The 22,404-nt window shown below is 38.6% G+C and overlaps 1 protein-coding gene across 3 annotated transcripts in view; it reads right to left on the bottom strand.

The window, feature by feature from the left end:
- Nucleotides 1-22,404, bottom strand: part of KIFAP3 (kinesin associated protein 3) — a 267,451-nt gene that overhangs the window by 228,213 nt on the left and 16,834 nt on the right. For all 3 annotated transcript variants that reach the window (XM_049881269.1, XM_049881271.1, XM_049881270.1), the window contains exon 2: nucleotides 3,409-3,540. In XM_049881269.1, coding sequence (XP_049737226.1) covers nucleotides 3,409-3,540 — 132 coding nt within the window. The remainder of the gene's footprint in view (nucleotides 1-3,408; nucleotides 3,541-22,404) is intronic.

Here is a 22,404-nt window from a genome sequence, read left to right as displayed (position 1 = left end):
TGCAGCACCTGAGAAATCATTGTTCAAGGGCATATGATCTCTCCTAAAGTCAGTTCAGTGATATAAAGGCCATTTACACAGCCAACCCCAGATCTCTGGCTTTCCTGTGATTCTGTGAGCCACTTAACAGCCTTTTATAAATTCATTTTAGGCTTAAATTTGCTAGAGAGCTTTCTAATGTTTGCAACGAGAACTCTAGCAACACCACGTTCCTTTAAATTTTCACTAACCTATTTGGTGTTCTATGACCCAATTTTCTAACGTTTCTAAATTTTTGATTATATTTTTTTTACAGTTTTAGCTGCACATCAGAAGGCAGAGACAGGAAAGAGGCTCCGTTCAAAGAAACACTGTCAGAAGACCTCTCAGTGTTTAATTTTAACAAGAAAATGGGAAATCTTGAGACTTTCAAGAAAGTTGATTGAGAAGAGGCACAACAGAAACTCTGTAAACAGATTTTTCAAATCTTTTTTAGATTCATTTCCTATCAACATACATATTAGCAATCTGATTCATCTTTCCACCCAGAGTAAATACATTTTCTTCTTTTAGCGTGTAGCTCTCTCTCCTAAACGCTTCCCTATTATGTAAGACAAGGAAAAAACAGGTAGGACTAGAATTTTTTAAAAATGTTTGTAGAATGTTTACTGGATTATCCTTATAATCAAGAAATAGAATCTTGATTAGGCAGCTTAAACCTATTAAGGAGTCCTGGTGGTACAGAGGTTAAGCGCTTGGCTTGGTCAGTCCTTTGAAGCCCACCAGCCGCTCCATGGGAGGAAGATGTGACAGTCTGCTTCTGTTACAGCCTTGGAAATCCTATGGTGCTGTTCTACTCTGTCCTTCAGGGTTGCTATGAGTCAAAATCAACTCAGTGGCAGTGGGATACCTATTAAGACAGCTTAACCTATTAAACTTGTACCTATTATGCTTATACCAAAATCACAAGAAAAGTACTCACATTATTTTTAGACCACAACCACCAATTTCTTACAAAGAAATCTTCAGAAGACTGGTCTCTGCTGATGATGCGTTTGTACACCCCTCTGCCCACTGCTGCAGACTGAGATAAAGTCTCCTGGACCTGGGCTGTAGCACTGACTCTTCCAATCTAATAACATGTTCACGTCACACTTATCTCAATCTGTATGAGTCCCTCTACCCTCTGGCATTGATAAAATCTCTTTCACTATCAACAAATCACATTCTGCTGTTTTTTGGTCTCACAATATGATTCCTCTCCAAATCTTGTGCAGCCAGGTTTGAGCATCATGAGGTTGAAACACTCAGGTTTCCCCCCCCTTTTTTTTTTTTTTTTTAACTCTAATCGCAATCTGTAGTAACTCTTTCCAGGTGGTGGACTTTCTTGTGAAGTACCCCTTGTCAAGAAGGCCTGAAGACTTTCTCATTTAATAATAGTTGAATAAAGCTACTGACTTTATCCTTAAAAGCTAAAAATTAAATTTCTCTCCTGAAACATGGAGGTATGAGATTCAAAAGGCTTTTCTTTGGAGGTCAAATTAATAAAATCTCAAAAGACTTTCATGTTTTCTCAAAATGTATAAAACTCAAAACTCAGGCAGCAATACAAACACAGAGAAAAGAGAAAAAGTATGAGAGGACACAAAAAATGTGTGGGCCTGTGGGTTAGAGTCTACTGCGTGAGTATGTATGTGTGCATATGTGTATTTTTCTTTAACAGATTATCTGGATGACTCAGTTACCTTTAATTAATAATCTATGTAATTTAGTCTCCCGTGGAACCCAAAAAAGGAAGACAGATTAGCAGAGCACAGTAAGATACTGGAGTCCCAGGGTGATGCAAACAATTAATGTGCTCAGCTACTAACCCCAAAATTAGAAGTTCAAATCTACCCAGAGACACCTGGGAACAAAGGCCTGGTTATCTACTTCTGAAAAATGAGCCACTGAAAACCCTCTGGAGCACAATTCTACTCAGACACACATGGGGTTGACACTAGAGTTGACTCAGTGGCAGGTGGTTTTTGGTTTTTAGTAAGATAATAAGGAGGTTTTCTTTGCAGGCTATCTCAGCCTCAACACTACAGACATTTGGGCCAAATAATAACTTGTTGAAGGAGGCTGTCTATATGCTGTACCATGTGTAGCAGCACCCTGGCCTCTACCCATTAGATGAAAGTAGCACCCCTCCAGTTATGACAACCAAAAATGTCTCCAAGACATGGCCAAAATCATCCCAAGTTGAGAACATCCCAAGTTGAGAACACTATATACTAAATAGAATGTTTTTCTGTGTGCTAAATACTATCACGTGCACTCTGAGCAGCAAGTAATTGAATATATTTAATATCACCAAACAGAATACATTGAATTTTTTCTAACTAGCTTCCCTAAATCAATATTTTTTTTTTAATGGAGGGAAGAGGATTGGGAGGGAGTCTAGGTGATCAGAGGCCATCTCTACTTCCACAAAGCTATGAAAGGAAGGCAAGACTATCCCCAGCATAAATGTAAGCTAACGAAGGTCAGTTCCCAAAAGGCTTTCGGAAATATCACAAATGCAGGAAGAAAAGATACGGGGAGATCTAAACCAAACCCACTGAGCGAGAAAATGCTTCTTATTACTAATATCTCTTAGATGGCTAGATTTAAAGGGATGAATTCAAGGTCTGTGGCCCATTTGGCAGTTTTTGAAAGTCATACTAAACCAAAAAAACCTGTTGCCATCAAGTCAATGTCAACTCACAGTGACCCTGTAAGACAGAGAACTGCCCTATAGCGTTTCCAAGGAGCGGTTGGTGGATTCAAACTGCCAACCTTTTGGTTAGCAGCCATAGCTTTTATCCACCATGGCACCAGGGCTCTGCAATTCCAGGGAAGAAAGAAGAACAAACCCAACAAAACCAAACCCACTGCCGTCGAGTTGATTCCGACTCATAGCGACCCTATAGGGCAGGGTGGAACTTCCCCATCGAGTTTCCAACGAGTGCCTGGTGGATTTGAACTGCTGACCTTTAGGTTAACAGCTGTAGCAATTAACTACTACGCCACCAGGGTTTCCATAAGAAGAACAAGATCCACTTAAAAATAAATTTCCTAAATTAAGCTAAGAAGTCCCACATAAACATGTCTTTTATGACTGATTTCACAAATTAGTTTATATCCTATGATATACATTTACTAAATGAGATAAATCAGAATAGCTATTTTTCCACAGGTTTCTATACTTACATAAACCTGATTTTCTCTAAAATAAATAATACTATATAACTGTATTTATAGTTTAATATAATCTGCTTCACTAATATAAAATATGTCTATATGAATGCCACCATTTATCATCTGCGCAGATTAAAATAACACCAAGTTTATATAAAGTTTACATAAGTTCACTACTTTTAACATGTGTACAATAAAGAAACTCACATTTTTTGGCATTCCTTTCGCTCTCCCAACATGGGATCCCCCATCTCTCCAAGAATGGTAGCTTCAACTTCATAATGAACAATGAGTGCTTTTTCTGATGGATGGACATCAATGTTTCCTCCTTTAACTTTCCTAGGACACACACACAAAAAGGCATAACCAGATTAAAAACTCATACAATGCTCACAGTTTTTATCTACCAGTTTCTTCCAAAAACATGTTGGCTGGATTAACATCTGCATTTAAATTAGATTTTTCTCTTGACTTGGGTCAAGAAATAACACCTCTTCTCCAACTCTGTACTATATACATAACTTTTGGGCCTGCAGAAAGTACCCTTATGAGTAACTCTACCTGGGAAAATACATTTATTCAAAGGACCGTGCATTAGCGCAAACTAACAAGATATAAACAATTAGGATGGTTTGGGAGAGAATGACCTAAACTAAAACTCTGGACTTCAAAAGCAAAGATAACTGCCCCAAGATTTATATTAATGACAACAACAAAAAAATCAACCTGCCCAACAGTTAGCTCATTAACTAGATCACAGAGTAAAATGAATAAATTAAACTGTAATATGTACTATGCATCATCTTACATAACTGTATAAATTCCAACATTAAAAGAAGAAAATCTGTTGCAGTTGAGTTGATTCTGACTCACAGCAAACCTACAGGACACAGCAGAATTGCCTCACAGGGTTTCCAAGGAGTGGTTAGTGGATTTGAACTACCTACCTTTTGGTTAATAGCCAAGCTCTTAACCACTGTGCCACCACCCAAAAAAAAAAAAACAAAAACCCAGTGCCATCCTTGAGTATATTCCAGGGCTCCTCAAATTATATCCAAATTGCATAACAACAAAGCACTTACACCTAATGGTCTAGAGTTATGTATATCAAGTTAGAGCGTCATTTGAAGTTTCCATAGAAAGGTTGTATACACTGTTCCCAGGCCCCTGAAGTTACAGACGAATTCTTAATTGCTGTAAACCAATGGCCAATTAATCACCACTTGTCACTTGGCCACTTTAGAAGGTGATAAAATGAGATGTGCTAGAAGAGATTAAGCAATGGAAACAAGCAGATTTTCCCAGTCAGTAACAACTAGCTAGCAAGATAGTGGGGGTCCTTTACCCTGATAAGAAGGGACACAGAGAAAACACCTTAAATGTTATTTTAATTCCAATAATCAGAAACTCAAAGCTTTTCCTTCAGTTAGGAATAATACATCGCCTCATTATGCATATTTTCAATGCTATTTTTTAAATGATCCGTTTACCAGAATTATTTTTGGAAGGAGGAGTAAGGATCTGGTACCAGAACTAGGACTATGACTAAGAGTCAAGTGTAGAAATAGGGTAGACAATCAATAAACAAAGTCTAGGGTCTAAGTGGGTCAGCAAATAAACTAAGAAGGTCAAAGCTCGTTAAGGAACGGAAGCAGTTAGAAACCAGGCAGTATACAGACACAGATTAAACAGGACAGGACAGATTTCAAAAGGCAAAATAAATAGATACAACTTCAGGCTCAGAGTCAAAAGCTAGAGAAATCACAGCAATCAAAAGAACTAAGTAAGGAGAGTTGAAAAAGAGATGTAATATAACAGTACAGAAACCCAAAACCATGCCTGTTGCCATCGACTTGATTCCGACTCGTAGTGACCCTATAGAACAGAGTAGAACTGCCCCCCATAGGGTTTTGTAGGAGCGGCTGGTGGATTCAAACTGCCGACCTTTTGGTTAGCAGCCGAATGCTTAACCAGTGCACCACCAGAACCCCAGCACTACAGAAGCCATCTTAATAATACGGCAAACTGGTTATTTCCAGGTGAGGTGGAAAGCAATCCCAGTGCCTACCTTCTTACATAGGAGTTACGAGTATCCAATTAAGGGAAGAGAATCACGAGGATAAAATACAAGAGCGGCCTCCCAGCACTTTCAGTGTGTGTTCTACATGTTAGCAGCTGGTGGGGGGAAGCATGATCCTTGTCCTCCGGTCTAAGATCTTGCCTTTCTCCAAAGAAACCAAATAGTTCAAATAACCTTATCATTTCTTTTTAGTTTCTGTTTGTTTTTTGTGTGTTTTAGAGGAGCGTTGTTGTTGGTAGTTGCCACTGAGTCAATTCCAAATCATGGCAACCCCATGTGTTACAGAGTAGAACTGCTCCATAGGGTTTTCTTGGCTGTAATCTTTCTGGAAGCAGATTGCCAGCCTTTCTTCTGTGACAGCTGGGTGAGTTCAAACCACCAACCTTTAGGTTAGCAGAGTAGGTTAATTAAAATTCTTTTATTTCTTTACCACAAAAGTAACTTATGTTTATTGCAGGAAGAACCCAGAAGAAACCACTTGTTACTTTTTTACAATATATTCAAGACATCCTTCTATCTATAATACACAGAGTGCGGTAGCTCTAGAACTTCTATCTATAATATACAGAGTGTGGCAGCTCTAGATTTCTATCTATAATATACAGAGTGTGGCAGCTCTAGAATTTCTATCTATGATACACAGAATGTGGCAGCTCTAGAATTTCTATCTGTAACATACAGAGTGTGGCAGCTCTAGAATTTCTATCTGTAACATACAGAGTGTGGCAGCTCTAGAATTTCTATCTGTAACATACAGAGTGTGGCAGCTCTAGATTTCTATCTATAATATACAGAGTGTGGCAGCTCTAGAATTTCTATCTGTAACATACAGAGTGTGGCAGCTCTAGAATTTCTATCTGTAACATACAGAGTGTGGCAGCTCTAGATTTCTATCTATAATATACAGAGTGTGGCAGCTCTAGAATTTCTATCTGTAACATACAGAGTGTGGCAGCTCTAGATTTCTATCTATAATATACAGAGTGTGGCAGCTCTAGAATTTCTATCTGTAACATACAGAGTGTGGCAGCTCTAGAATTTCTATCTGTAACATACAGAGTGTGGCAGCTCTAGATTTCTATCTATAATATACAGAGTGTGGCAGCTCTAGAATTTCTATCTGTAACATACAGAGTGTGGCAGCTCTAGATTTCTATCTATAATATACAGAGTGTGGCAGCTCTAGAATTTCTATCTGTAACATACAGAGTGTGGCAGCTCTAGAATTTCTATCTGTAACATACAGAGTGTGGCAGCTCTAGAATTTCTATCTGTAACATACAGAGTGTGGCAGCTCTAGAATTTCTATCTATGATACACAGAATGTGGCAGCTCTAGAATTTCTATCTGTAACATACAGAGTGTGGCAGCTCTAGAATTTCTATCTGTAACATACAGAGTGTGGCAGCTCTAGAATTTCTATCTATGATACACAGAATGTGGCAGCTCTAGAATTTCTATCTGTAACATACAGAGTGTGGCAGCTCTAGAATTTCTATCTGTAACATACAGAGTGTGGCAGCTCTAGAATTTCTATCTATGATACACAGAATGTGGCAGCTCTAGAATTTCTATCTATGATACACAGAATGTGGCAGCTCTAGAATTTCTATCTGTAACATACAGAGTGTGGCAGCTCTAGAATTTCTATCTGTAACATACAGAGTGTGGCAGCTCTAGATTTCTATCTATAACATACAGAGTGTGGCAGCTCTAGAATTTCTATCTGTAACATACAGAGTGTGGCAGCTCTAGAATTTCTATCTGTAACATACAGAGTGTGGCAGCTCTAGATTTCTATCTATAATATACAGAGTGTGGCAGCTCTAGAATTTCTATCTGTAACATACAGAGTGTGGCAGCTCTAGAATTTCTATCTGTAACATACAGAGTGTGGCAGCTCTAGAATTTCTATCTGTAACATACAGAGTGTGGCAGCTCTAGAATTTCTATCTGTAACATACAGAGTGTGGCAGCTCTAGATTTCTATCTATAATATACAGAGTGTGGCAGCTCTAGAATTTCTATCTGTAACATACAGAGTGTGGCAGCTCTAGATTTCTATCTATAATATACAGAGTGTGGCAGCTCTAGAATTTCTATCTATGATACACAGAATGTGGCAGCTCTAGAATTTCTATCTGTAACATACAGAGTGTGGCAGCTCTAGAATTTCTATCTATGATACACAGAATGTGGCAGCTCTAGAATTTCTATCTGTAACATACAGAGTGTGGCAGCTCTAGAATTTCTATCTATGATACACAGAATGTGGCAGCTCTAGAATTTCTATCTGTAACATACAGAGTGTGGCAGCTCTAGAATTTCTATCTGTAACATACAGAGTGTGGCAGCTCTAGAATTTCTATCTGTAACATACAGAGTGTGGCAGCTCTAGAATTTCTATCTGTAACATACAGAGTGTGGCAGCTCTAGAATTTCTATCTGTAACATACAGAGTGTGGCAGCTCTAGAATTTCTATCTGTAACATACAGAGTGTGGCAGCTCTAGAATTTCTATCTGTAACATACAGAGTGTGGCAGCTCTAGAATTTCTATCTGTAACATACAGAGTGTGGCAGCTCTAGAATTTCTATCTGTAACATACAGAGTGTGGCAGCTCTAGAATTTCTATCTGTAACATACAGAGTGTGGCAGCTCTAGAATTTCTATCTGTAACATACAGAGTGTGGCAGCTCTAGAATTTCTATAACATATACAGTGTGGCAGCTCTATAGTTTATAATATATAGAGTGTGGCAGCTCTAGAATTTCTTCGTGAGGGGAGGCTTAGGAGCAGCAATCCACTTGGGTTAAAACTCCATCTGCATAGCACTTTACATAGTATTGATAAAAATATTTTTTATGTGAATGTAGGAGGCTGACAGATACTCCAGGAGGGGTAACTCCCTCCCCAGCTCCCCGTGGTACTGCCACTGCATATATAAACCTACATATGTTACAAAACTAAGTTCACGTTATACATACTGTTTAGAAACGTACTTTTAAAACACTGCATAGTGACTTTATCTAAGGGAACGCTTTGCCTTTAGAATTTCACACACGTTCCATGTATTCCATTTGTTGAAACTCTTTATGACTGATGTAGAACAAATTTATAGTACTCATTTACAAAAATATTTAAAAACCATTATAGGACACTTGGCTGATTTACAAAGTAGTTCCTTTTTTTCTGCTTTAGGTCAAAGTTTAAATTAGTTTCTCATTAAACAATTAATACACATATCACTTTATGACATTGGTTGCCAACCCCACGATATGTCAACTCTCTTGCCTTCCCCATTTTCCATTCATCCAATTTTCCTCTCCCTGCCTTCCTGTCTTCGCTTTTGGGCTGCTGCGCCCATTTACTCTCATATATGTGGTTGAACCACACACATTATTGTTTGTTTTATGGGCCTGCCTAATCTTTGGCTGAAGGGTGAACCTCAGGAGTGGCTTCAGTACTGAGTTAAAAGGGAGGCTGGGGGCCATACTCTCAGGGTTTCTCCAGTCTGTCAGACCAGTAAATCTGGTCTTTTTTTGTGAGTTTGAATTTTGTTCTATGTTTTTCTCCTGTTCTATCTGGGACCGAATATCATGATGGCTGTCAGAGTAGACCGTGATGGTATCTGGGCACCAACCAGTTGTGCTGGACTCAGTCTGTTCTTTAAAGAACAAAATAGTTCTTTAAAGGCTCAAAGCACTCTGTAACTCAGCTGCTCTACGTGTATCATATATTCTATATGTACCATTTTTTTTTGGAATTGACAACCATGGTTTCAATTTCTATTTTGATTAGTAAAATATCCCAGCTTGTTCAGATACAATTATTAACTATGTCTGCACACAACCTATGAAAAGTACATTTCTGCTGCACAAGTTCTAAAGTTAGTAAGAATATTGTTTTTACCATAACAATGTGTCCCACCCAAAATTATATTTGTATTATCACCACAAAATGAATAATCTTTCTTCAACTCTGAAAAAGGTTTTAACATAGCATTCACAATGATGTCAGATATTTAACAATTAAGAGAATGAACTTCCAAATGCCTGGATTCCATGAATTAGATGACAAATTAAGTCATTATTGGAATTAATTGATCTTCTATTTGAAGCATCCGATATTGTTGTTGCAGGTGCTGCTCAGTTGACTTCAACTCATAGCCAGCCTATGCACAACAGAACGAAACACTGCCTATTCCTGAGCCATCCTCACAATTGTCGCTATGCTTGAGCTCATTCTTGCAGCCACTGTGTCAATCCACCTCATTGAAGGTCTTCTTTTTCGCTGACCTACTTTACCAAACGTGATGCCTTTCTCCAGGAACTGATCCCTCCTGAGAAAATGTCCAAAATATGTGAGACGCAGTCTTGCCATCCTTGCTTCTAAGGAGCATTCTGGTTGTACTTCTTCCAAGACAGATTTGTTCTTTCTTTTGGCAGTCCATGGTATATTCAATATTCTTTGCCAACACCACAATTCAAAGGCGTCAATTCTTCTTTGATCTTCCTTATTCATTTTCCAGGTTTCACATGCATATGATGCTACTGAAAATACCATGGTTTCGGTCAGGCGTACCTTAATCTTCAGGGTGACATTTTAGCTCTTCAACACTTTGAAGAGGTCCTTTGCAGCAGATTTGCCCAATGCAATGCGTCTTTTGATTTCTTTACTGCTGCTTCCATGGCTGTTGATTGTGGATCCAAGTCAAATGAAATCCTTGACAACTTCAATCTTTTCTCCATTTATCATGATGTCGCTCATTGGTCCACTTGTGAGGATTTTTGTTTTCTTTATGTTGAGGTGCAATCCATACTGAAGGCTGTGGTCTTTGATGTTCATTAGTACGTGCTTCAAGTCCTTTTCACTTTCAGCAAGCAAGGTTTTGTCATCTGCATAACGCAGGTTGTTAGTGAGTCTTCCTCCAATCCTGATGCCCCGTTCTTCTTCATAAAGTCCAGCTTCTGGGATTATTTGTTCAGCATACGGATTAAATAGGTATGGCGAAAGAATACAACCCTGATGCACACCTTTCCTGACTTCAAACCAATCAGTATCCCCTTGTTCGGTCCCAAAAACTGCCTCTTGATCTATGTAACGGTTCTGCATGAGCACAATTAAGTGTTCTAGAATTTCATTCTTCACAGTGTTATCCATAGTTTGTTATGATCCACACAGTTGAATGTCTTTGCATAGTCAAGAAAGCACAGGTAAACATCCTTCTGGTATTCTCTGCTTTCAGCCAGGACCCATCTGACATCAGCAATGATATCCCTGGTTCCATGTCCTCTTCTGAAACCAGCCTGAATTTCTGGCAGTTCCCTGTTGATATACTGCTGCAGCCGTTTTTGAATAATCTTCAGCAGAATTTTGCTTGTGTGTGATATTAATGATATTGTTCTATAATTTCCACATTCAGTTGGATCACCTTTCTTGGGAATAGGCATAAATATGGATCTCTTCCAGTCAGTTGGCCAGGAAGCTGTCTTCCATATTTCCTGGCATAGACAAGTGAGCACCTCCAGCACTGCATCTGTTTGTTGAAATATCTCAATTGATATTCCATCAATTCCTGGAGCCTTGTTTTCCGCCAATACCTTTAGAGCAGCTTGGACTTCTTCCTTCAGTACCATCGGTTCCTGATTATATGCCACCTCTTGAAATGGTTGAATATCGACTAATTCTTTTTTGGTATAATGACTCTGTGTATTCCTTCCATCTTCTTTTGATGCTTCCTGCGTCGTTTAATATTTTCCCCATGGAATCCTTCGCTATTGAAACTCAAGGCTTGAATTTTTTCTTCAGTTCTTTCAGCTTGAGAAACGCCAAGTGTGTTCTTCCTTTTTGGTTTTTCATCTCCAGTTCTTTGCACGTGTCATTATAATACTTTACATGTCTTCTCGAGCCACCTTTGAAATGTTCTATTTAGTTCTTTTACTTCATCAATTCTTCGTTTTGCTTTAGCTGCTCGATGCTCAAGAGCTAGTTTCAGAGTCTCCTCTGACATCCATCTTGGTGTTTTCTTTCTTTCCTGTCTTTTCAGTGACCTCTTGCTTTCTTCATGGATGATGTCCTTGATGTCATTCCACAACTCATCTGGTCTTCGGACACTAGTGTTCAATGTGTCAAATCTATTCTTGAGATGGTCTCTGAATTCAGGCGGGATATACTCAAGGTCATATTTTGGCTCTCGTGGACTTGCTCTGATTTTCTTCAGTTTCAGCTTGAACTTGCATATGAGCAATTGATGGTCTGTTCCACAGTTAGCCCCTGGCCTTGTTCTGACTGATGATATTGAACTTTTCCATTGTCTCTTTCCACAGATGTAGTCAATTTGATTTCTGTGTGTTCCATCTGGCGAGGTCCATGTGTACAGTTGCTGTTTATGTTGGTGAAAGAAGGTATTTGCAATGAAGAAGTCATTGGTCTTGCAAAATTCTATCATTTGATCTCTAGCATTGTTTCTATCACCCAGGCCATATTTTCCAACTACTGATCCTTCTTCTTTGTTTCCAACTTTCGCATTTCAATTGCCAATAATTATCAATGCATCTTGATTGCATGTTCAATCAATTTCAGGCTGCAGCAGCTGATAAAAATCTTCTATTTCTTCATCTTTGGCCCTAGTGGTTGGTGCGTAAATTTGAATAATAGTCGTATTAACTGGTCTTTCTTGTAGGCGTATAGATATTATCCTATCACTGACAATGTTGTACTTCAGGATAGATCTTGAAATGTTCTTTTTGATGATGAATGCAACACCATTCATCTTCGAGTTGTCATTCCCAGCATAGTAGACTATATGATTGTCCTATTCAAAATGTTCAATACCAGTCCATTTCAGCTCACTAATGCCTAGGATATTAATGTTTATGCATTCCATTTCACTTTTGATGATTTCCAATTTTCCTATATTCATACTTCATACATTCTAGTTTCCAATTATTAATGGATGTTTGCAGCTGTTTCTTCTCATTTTGAGTCATGCCACATCAGCAAATGAAGGTCCCAAAAGCTTTACTCCATCCACATCATTAAGGTCGAGTCTACTTTGAGGAGTCGGCTCTTCCCCAGTCATCTTTCAAGTGCCTTCCAACCTGGGGGACTCAACTTCCAGCACTATATCAGACAATGTTCCGCTGCTATTCATAACGTTTTCACTGGCTAATGCTTTTCAGAAGTAGCCTGCCGGGCCCTTCTTCCTAGTCTGTCTTAGTCTGGAAGTTCAGCTGAAACCTGTCCTCCACAGGTGACCCTGCTGGTATCTGAAGACCCGTGGCATAGCTTCCAGTATCACAGCAACACATAAGCCCACACAGTACGACAAACTGACAGACACATGGGGAGAAGCATCCGACAGCAGATAATAAATTGGTATCTTTTAACTGTTAGTAAACTTTTTTCTACTAATGGAGCCTGCAATAACAGCTCCTTCACTTTTTTTTCAAACATGAACAAGAAAACTGTAAACAAAAATGTTCTAATTTAATTTAGAAAAAGTTTTTTTGATCTCAATGAAAAATCAGGCTTCACAGAGTGATATAAAGTATACCTTCTATAGAGCCTGGGTTAAACTGACATTTTTGGTCCCATTGTTCTTAACTGATAATTTCCGAAGTAGATCCAGGTATTTTTGGGTTTTATACGGCTAGGGGAGTTGGAATCGACTCGACGGCAGTGGGTTGGTGGGTTTTTTAGTGAAGTCATACCTAAAACCAAAAAATCAAACCCATTGCTGTCAAGCTGATTCCAACTCACGGCGATCCTACAGGACAGAGCAGAACTGCCCCACAGGGTTTCCAAGGAGTAGCTGGTGGATTTGAACCACCAAACTTTTGGCTAGTAGCCGAGCTCTTAACTACTGTGCCGCCAGGGCACAGTGGATAATAAATGCTGATGATCAATGTATTACACATTCATCATCAATTTTCTTGAGAAACAAAAATTCAGTCCTTAATTTTTCATTGAACCTGTACTTTTTTAAAAAAAAGCTTAATGCTGCCAAAATGATTTACTGCAAAATAAAAAAGTTTTATCAAATAATAAATGAACAGTTGTAGATTTACACTATGCAACAAATGACAAAGCCATTATAGGACGTGCTCCAGCTACTGTCTATATGCTGTCTGGCAGGGCTGCTTAGCATTTATTTCCTGCCCTTATTTCACAAATAGCTAATCTATACTTGTCCACAATTTCAACTGACCTTATCAACTGGTGGCCTAGCATATTCATGCATCTTCCAATCTGCAGTACAATAGGCTGTTTAAGTGAAAACTCTAATCACTCCTCATACATCTCACATACTACTAGACAAGACCGGGGAGAAAGTGGAAGTAGAAGTACAAAGTGGAAGCTTATCAAATTTATCCTAGCATAATGATATCTCATTAAAAATGAAAAATTAGGACAAACGCTAACCCAGGAGAAAAAAAAAAAAAATTTTTTTTTTTTTTTTTTTACCCAGGAAGGATACCAGAAAACAGCTGAAAACTAGGACCGTCCAGGACAAAGCAAAATATATGATCACTCTAATCAAATCTGATCCTTTCTTGCCTATTCTCTTGAGTAATTATTTGTTCGTTTTCAATCCCATCTGCAAATAAACACAATACCTCAAAAACTAAAGAAAAAACAAAAACCCTACCCTGACCTCACAAAACCTTCCATTAACACTTTTTGTTGTTGCCCTCAAAACTCCAGAATAGTTGTTGACAGCTGCTCCAATTCTTCTATTCGCATGTGAACCCACTTCAGTTAAACTTTGCCTCCCACCCTATCCATAGTCAAGGTCATCAATTTCATCCATGTTGCTAAATGCTTAAAGTTTAGATATTCACATTTCGGTATATAACTTACCTGTAAATTATTTTTGAGTTTTGTTGGGGTAGGAATACAATTTTAACTTTTCCCCGTAGAAATAACCAACTGTATCAGCACCTTTTACAGTGTCTTTTAAAGCTTTTTGGGGGCATAAATCATAGCAAGTACATTTTGCATCTGAAATCAGTTACCCTCTGCCATGGATTGAATTGTGTCCCCCCGAAATATGTGTCAACTTGGTTAGGTCATGATTCCCAGTATTGTGTGGTTGTCCTCCATTTTGTGATTTTCCTACGTGTTACATACCGTCATCTGAGCCTGTGGTTAAAGAGGATTAGGGTGGGATCTAACACCCTTGCTCAGGTCACATCCCTGATCCAATGTAAAGGGAGTTTCCCTGGGGTGTGGCCTCCACCACTTTTTATCTTACAAAAGGTAAAAGAAGGCAGAGTGTTGGGGGACCTCATACCACCAAGAAAGCAGTTCCAGGCAGAGAGTGCGCCCTTTGGACCTGTGCAGATAAACTCCTAGTCCAGGGGAAGACTGCTGACAAGGACCTTCCTCCAGAGCCTACAGAGAGAAAAGGCCTTCCCCATGAGCTGACGCCCTGAATTAGGACTTCTAGCCTACTTCACTGTGAGGAAATAAATCTCTCAGTGTTAAAGACATTCACTTGTGGTATTTCTGTTTTATAGCAGCACTAGATGACTAAGACACCCTCCTCCTTCCCCAACACATAAATGAAACAAATGTTCCGTGAAATCATACTTATTCTTACTATGTGCAATGCATTCTATTGTATTCATAAGCCATTGATACACCATGACCTGAAGCTTGGAAATAAAACCTAAGAATAGTCTTCTTCATCACCAGTGTGCAATCTACCTGAAGCTCTATTTCTAGGCTTTTAAAATTTTATTCAATTTGTCTACTCAACTATTCTTGTATCAATAAAACCAAAAGACCCGTTGCCGTTCAGTCAATTCCAACTTGTAGTGACACTATAGGACAGAGCGGAACCGCCCCATACGGTTTCCAAGGAGCACCTGGTGGATTTGAACTGCCGACCTTTTGCTTAGCAGCTGTAGCTCTCAACCACTACACAACCAGGGTTTCCATAGTCTTAATTTAGTTTAAAATGTCTTGATATTTGCTAAGGGAACTTTCCCCCTCCCTTTTTAAAAATTTTCTTGGCATTATAAGACCTTTGCCCTTCCAGTTAAAATTTTAGTATCATGTGTGAAATTCAGTGAAATCCCCTTTTTAGGATTTTTTTAAAAATAATTTTTATTGTGCTTTAAGGGAAAGTTTACAAGTCAAGTCAGTCTCTTACACAAAAACCCATATACACCTTGCTACCCAAAAAACCCAGTGTCATCGAGTAGATTCCGACTCATAGTGACCCTATAGGACAGAGTAGAACTGCCCCATATAGTTTCCAAGGAGCGCCTGGTGGATTCGAACTGCGACCTTTGGGTTAGCAGCTGTAGCACTTAACCACTACACCACCAGGGTTTCCCATACACCTTGCTACACACTCCCAATTACTCTCCCCCTAATGAGACAGCCCGCTCTCTCCCTCTACTCTCTCTTTTCGTGTCCATTTCGCCAGCTTCTAAACCCCTCCACCCTCTCATCTCCCCTCCAGGCAGGAGATGCCAGCATAGTCTCAAGTGTCCACCTGATCCAAGAAGCTCACTCCTCACCAGCATCCCTCTCCAACCCATTGTCCAGTCCAATCCATGTCTGAAGAGTTAGCTTTGGGAATGGTTCCTGTCCTGGGCCAACAGAAGGTCTGGGGGGCATGACCACCGGCGTCCTTCTAGTCTCAGTCAGACCATTAAGTCTGGTCTTCTTATGAGAATTTGGGGTCTGCATCCCACTGCTCTCCTGCTCTCTCAGGGGTTCTCTGTTGTGTTCCCTGTCAGGGCAGTCATCAGTTGTAGCCGGGCACCATCTAGTTCTCCTGGTCTCAGGCGGATGTAGTCTCTGGTTCATGTGGCCCTTTCTGATTCTTGGGCTCATAATCACCTTGTGTCCTTGGTGTTCTTCATTCTCCTTTAATCCAGGTGGGTTGAACCCAGTTGATGCATCTGAGATGGACACTTGCTAGCATTTAAGACCCCAGACGCCACTCTGCAAAGTGGGATGCAGAATGTTTTCTTAATAGATTTTATTATGCCAATTGATTTAGACGACCCCTGAAACCATGGTCCCCAGACCCCTGCCCCTGCTATGCTGGCCTTCGAAGCATTCAGTTTCTTCAGGAAACTGCTTTGCTTTTGGTTTAGTCCAATTGTGCTGACCTCCCCTGTACTGTGTGCTGTCTTTCCGTTCACCTAAAGTAGTTCTTATCTACTATCTCGTTAGTGAATGCCCCTCTCCCACCCTCCCTCCCTCCCCCCCTCATAACCACGAAAGAATGTTTTCTTCTCAGTTCAACATATTTCTCAAGTTCTTATAATAGTGGTCTTATACAATATTTGTCCTTTTGCAACTGACTAATTTCACTCAGCATAATGGCTTCCAGGTTCCTCCATGGTATGAAATGTTTCACAGATTCCTCACTGTGCTTTATCGACGTGTACTATTCCATCGTGTGAACATACCATAATTTATTTACTCATTCATCCCTTGATGGGCATCTTGGTTGCATCCATCTTTTTACTATTGTAAAAAGTGCTGCAATAAACATGTTCGTGTAAAGGCTCTTATTTCTCTAGGATATATCTCAAGGAGTGGGATTGCTGGATCGTATGGTAGTTCTATTTCTAGCTTTTTAAGGAAGCACCAAATCAATTTCCAAAGTGGTTGTCTCATCTGACATTCCCACCAGCAGTGTGTAAGTGTTCCAATCTCTCCGCAGCCTCTCCAACATTTATTCTTTTGTGTTTTTTGGATTATTGCCAGCCTTGTTGGAGTGAGATGAAATCTCATTGTAGTTTTGATCTGCACTTCTCTAATGGCTAATGATGGTGAACATTTCCTCATATATCTGTTAGCTACCTGAATGTCTTCTTTAGTGAAGTAGTTATTCGTATCTTTTGTCCATTTTTTAATTGGGTTATTTGTCTTTCTGCAGTTGAGTTTTTGCAGTATCATGTAGATTTTAGAGGTCAGGCACTGATCAGAAATGTCATAACCCAGTGCCATAGCTAAAAACTTCTTCCCAGTCTGTAGATAGTCTTTTTACTCTTTTGGTGAAGTCTTTGGATGAGCATAGGTGTTTGATTTTTAGGAGCTCCCAGTTATCTAGTTTTTCTTCTACGTTCTTTATGTTTAGTATACTGTTTACGCTATGTTATTAGGGCTCCTAACATTGTCCCTATTTTTTCTTCCATGATCTTTATCGTTTTAGATTTTATATTTAGGTCTTTGATCCATTTTGAGCTCCTTTTTGTGCATGGAGTGAGGTATGGGTCTTGTTTCATTTTTTTGCAGATGGATATCCAGTTATGCCAGCACCATTTGTTAAAAAGACTGTCTTTTCCCCATTTAACTGTTTTGGGGCCTTTGTCAAATATCAGCTGTTCATATGTGGATGGATTTATGTCTGGATTCTCAATTCTGTCCCATTGGTCCAAGTATCTGTTGTTGTACCAGTACCAGGCTGTTTTGACTACTGCGGCGGTATAATAGGTTCTGAAATCAGGTGAAGTAAGGCCTCCCACTCTGTTCTTCTTTTTCAGTAATGCCTTATTTATCCGGGGCCTCTTTCCCTTCCATATGAAATTAGTGATTTGTTTCTCCATCTCATTAAAGAATGTCCTTGGGATTTGGATCGGACTTGCATTAAATGTACAGATTGTTTTTGGTAGAATAGACATTTTTATAATGTTGTCTTCCTATGCACGAGCAAGGTATGTTCTTCCACTTATGTAAGTTTCTTTTGGTTTCTTGCAAAAGCATACTGTAGTTTTCTTTGTATAAGCCTTTTACATCTCTGGTAAGATTTATTCCTAAGTATTTTATCTTCTTGGGGGCTACTGTAAATGGCGTTGATTTGGTGATTTCCTCTTCGATGTTCTTTTTGTTGGTGTAGAGAAATCCAGCTGATTTTTGTATCCCGATACTCTGCTGGACTCTTCTATTAGTTTCAGTAGTTTTCTGGAGGATTCTTTAGGGTTTTCTGTGTATAAGATCATGTCATCTGCAAATAGAGATACTTTTACTTCTTCCTTGCCAATCTGGATGCCCTTTATTTCTTTATGTAGCCTAATTGCTCTGGCTAGGACTTCCAGCACAATGTTGAATAAGAGTGGTGATAAAGGCATCCTTGTCTGGTTCCCAACCTCAATGGGAATGTTTTCAGGCTCTCTCCATTTAGGGTGATGTTGGCTGTTGGCTTTGTATAAATTCCCTTTATTATGTTGAGAAATTTTCCTTTTATTCCTGTTTTGCTGAGAGTTTTTATCATGAATGAGTGTTGAACTTTGTCAAATGCCTTTTCTACATCAATTGATAAAATCATGTGATTCTTTTCTTTTGTTTTATTTATGTAGTGGATTACATTAATTGTTTTTCTAATGTTGAACCAACCCTGCATACCTGGTATGAATCGCACTTGATCATGGTGAATTATTTCTTTGATACGTTGTTGACCTTTTTTAGGATTTTGATGAATTTTTAGATTTATGGATTTATCATGAATTTATAGATTAACTAAGGCATCTATGGAAACCCTGGGCATCCCTGATTCATTTCTGACATAATGACAATGCTTCTAAAGTTTCCTCATTATGTTTAAATTATAATTTCCTTTTATTTATCTTTTGAGGTTTTTTCCTTAAATCATAAATGTACACTGAACGTCATCAAATGTTTTCTCCATTCACTGGAATGGCCATGTGTTGTTCTTTTTTGAAACCTCAATGTGCTGAGTTAAATATTAAATACATTAAACCACACTTATATTCCTGGGATAAACACAACTGGATAATGCTGTATTTTAATACACAGTTGGATTAAGTTTGCATTCTTGTTCATCAATGATATGAGCCTGCAATTTTCTTTTCTAATAATGTCTTTTTCTGGTTTTCATATAGAGATTACTCCAAAATCCTAAAACGAGTTGGGGAGTATTCTCTCTTTCCGAATTCCTTGAAAGAGTTGTGCAAAATTGGAAGCATCTGTTCCCTGAACATTTAGCAGAATTTGACTTTAACACTCTATAGGTGTAGTAGAATTTATCACCATGAGGCAGCCCCCTTGAAGTCTATCTTCTATTAATTTAGCCGCTCTAGCTTTAGTTTTGTATTTATTTATTTTTAACTTAGGTATGCCATTATATTAAAAGTACATCTTTTGTATGCAGAATATAGTTGGGTCTTGTTTTTGTTTTTTTTTTAACCCCTTACTAATAATCTTTTAATTGGAATGTTAAGACTCGTGCTACCTGTAAAATAGTCACTAGTCACATGTTTCTATTTAAAATTAATTTTTAATAAATTACATTTTAAAAATAATTAAAAATGCACTCCTTTAGCTGCATTCACTACACTTAAAGAGGCTACTGTACAGCTAGTGGTTACTATATTGTTTAATGCAGATATAGGACACTGCCATCATGGAAGAAAGTTCTACTGCAAAGCACTGGTTTAGACCATTAACATTTCAGGTAGTAATTTACACAGCTGGATCCCAGTCTACCATTTTATTTGTTTTCTATTTGCTGCCTCTGTATTTTGCTCCTCTGTTTTCCCTTTTCCTAACAATTTTTTTGAGTATTTTAATTTTTTTTTCAAATTTCACATTAATTTGTCCATCGACTTTTAAGCTATACTTTTTAAACTGCTTTGACTGATTGTGCTTTAGGCTAACTTTCTATGACAGTGTACCTGCAGTTAATATTGTACCACGTGTATCACTTCACAAAGCTGTAGGTCCTTTAACCCCTCTTCTTGCAAATGATCCATTCTGCTATAGTCATAACATGTATTACAACTACATACATTATAAACTCCATGTGGCAATGTTATAATTTTTCCCTTAAAGTTCTATGAATTTTAAAGATATTAAGAAGGGAAAACAATCTTTTATGTTTATCCAAATATTTACAATTCTTGATGCTCTTCATAGGGATGACACCAAAATAAGTTTTGTGTTTATATTAATAAGACTCGGTAACAGAGAATTAGGTAATTCAAACTAACACTCCTACCAAGAAAATATAAAACGAAAACCAAACCAAACCCATTGCCACTGAGTCGATTCCAACTCATAGTGACCCTATAGGACAGAGTAGAACTGCCTCGTAGGGTTCCAAGGAGTAGCTGGTAGACGTGAACTGCTGACCTTTTGGTTAGCAGTTGAGTTCTTAACCATTGCGCCACGAGGGTGCCAAGAAAATATAAAAAGCCAGGGGCAAAAACATACGTGTTTGTACACATGTGCAAGTCTGTGTACGTGTGTATGTATCTGCTTGAAGACATGGCAGAGCTAATGAGGCAGAAAAAAAAAATAACACTGCCAAGATCCAGAAGAAAACAAAAATAAAGAGAGTAAGTCTAGGATTTCAGCCTGCTTTTCCCTAGAGATGTCTGCTAATTTGAGAAGAGATGGGTGACAGGCTGAGAATCTTTTAACAGCCTTGTGTGTCTAGGGACGCAAAAACTGAAGTCCAGGGTGCTCCAAAGAGCAATTGTTGTAAAGCCCCAAGCTTGGGAACAAGAAGGGTACATTCTAGGAGTAATGATGAAACAGATATAATAGGTCTCCAACAAATCTAAAAGCCCAGCTTTAAATATCTTAACCTCTAAGAGCTGATTAAGGTAACCTTGCATTTCTAATATCTCTCACCACTTATGAGAAACAAAAGATAATTACTTCTGGATAAAGACAACATCATCCTAGGCCTCAAATTATGATTTGTTTATAAATATGATATCTAATAAAATTATGAATCACAAGAGAGGAAAACAAAAATGAGTTAAAATCAAGAGAAATAACAGGCCATTGAAAGAGTACCAGGGAAACGCCGCATAACAGGCTCATCGTCACAGGATTAAAAATAATTATGCTTAATATTAAGTAATTTCACCAGAGAATAGAAAATACATTTTTAAAATTTCTAAAGGTAAAAAAATACAATAGTCAAAATTAGGAAACAAATGAACAGGCTTAACAGGTAACTGAAATTATATTTTTAAAACTTATAGAGGTAAAAAAAAATACAATAGTCAAAATGAGGGAGCCAATGAATAGGCTTAACAGATTAGATATAGCTAAATGATAATTTTTTTTTTTAATGACAGAATCAGTGACATGAAAAATAAATCAGAAGAAAATACCAGAATGAAACAGGAAGACAAAAGGATGAAAAAAAAAATACAATTCAGGGATACACACTGAATAGGTCTAACACATGTAATTGGAGTTACCAAAAGAGAGGTGAGAGAGAATAGGTACAGAAGCAATATATTAAAAAATTATGGCTAAGTGATATCAGTGAAAATGGTGGAGTAGGGACCTCCAGGACCATTCCACCCCAGAAACAGTGAAGGATTTGGCAAACACTGTCACAAGCCACTGTAACAGAAATCTGGAATATAATCAAAGGTTTACAGAATCCAAGTAAATGGTGAACCAGGCAGGAAAAAGGTCACCAAAACAGGGTACGATATCTTTGTGGCATTCTAACTTAACCTAATCTCATCCCCTCCCTGGCTCAGGTGTGGTCTTGAAGAAGGCAGACTGCATTCCCAGTGTGGATATCTGGTTCCAGAGAGCAGAGAGTGGACTTTTTTCAAAGGAATTATGTTTGTTTTTTCCTGACTAAGGCTTCCCCAAAGGTATGCTGCAAGAACCTTCTCTTTGTTCACCTAACTTGGAATTCTATCAGGACAGAGTAGCTACAGAGTCCTCTAAAACAATGAAAGCCAAAAAACAAGCCCCTGCCAATTGGGGCAAAAAATAACAGGTGCAGGAAACAATAAAACCCACTGCTGCCGAGTCAGTTCTGACCCATAGCAACCCTACAGGACAGAGAAGAACTGCCCAATAGAGTTTCCAAGGAGCACCTGGTGGATTCAAATTGCCGAACTCTTAGCAGCCGTAGCACTTAACCACTACACCACCAGGGTTTCCACAGCAAACAACAGACACTCTGAAAGCCTGGAACAAAAAGCAGAGGAGTAAGATTTTGGGGGAATAAAGGATTTGAAAAGCTACCATGTATACAGTGGAATCTACAAAGCCATGCACATGCTCAAGGCAGGGCGTTTTCTCAGAAAAGACCTGAGAAGATCATAAGCCTTCACCTTTGGCTGATCTTTAGGTACAACACAAGCAGGAAA

Source organism: Elephas maximus, chromosome 3 (genome assembly GCF_024166365.1).
Source record: "Elephas maximus indicus isolate mEleMax1 chromosome 3, mEleMax1 primary haplotype, whole genome shotgun sequence".
Taxonomy (NCBI): domain Eukaryota; kingdom Metazoa; phylum Chordata; class Mammalia; order Proboscidea; family Elephantidae; genus Elephas; species Elephas maximus.
The sequence above is the reverse complement of the archived record's forward strand: the minus strand, read 5'-3'. Positions and strand labels throughout refer to the sequence as shown.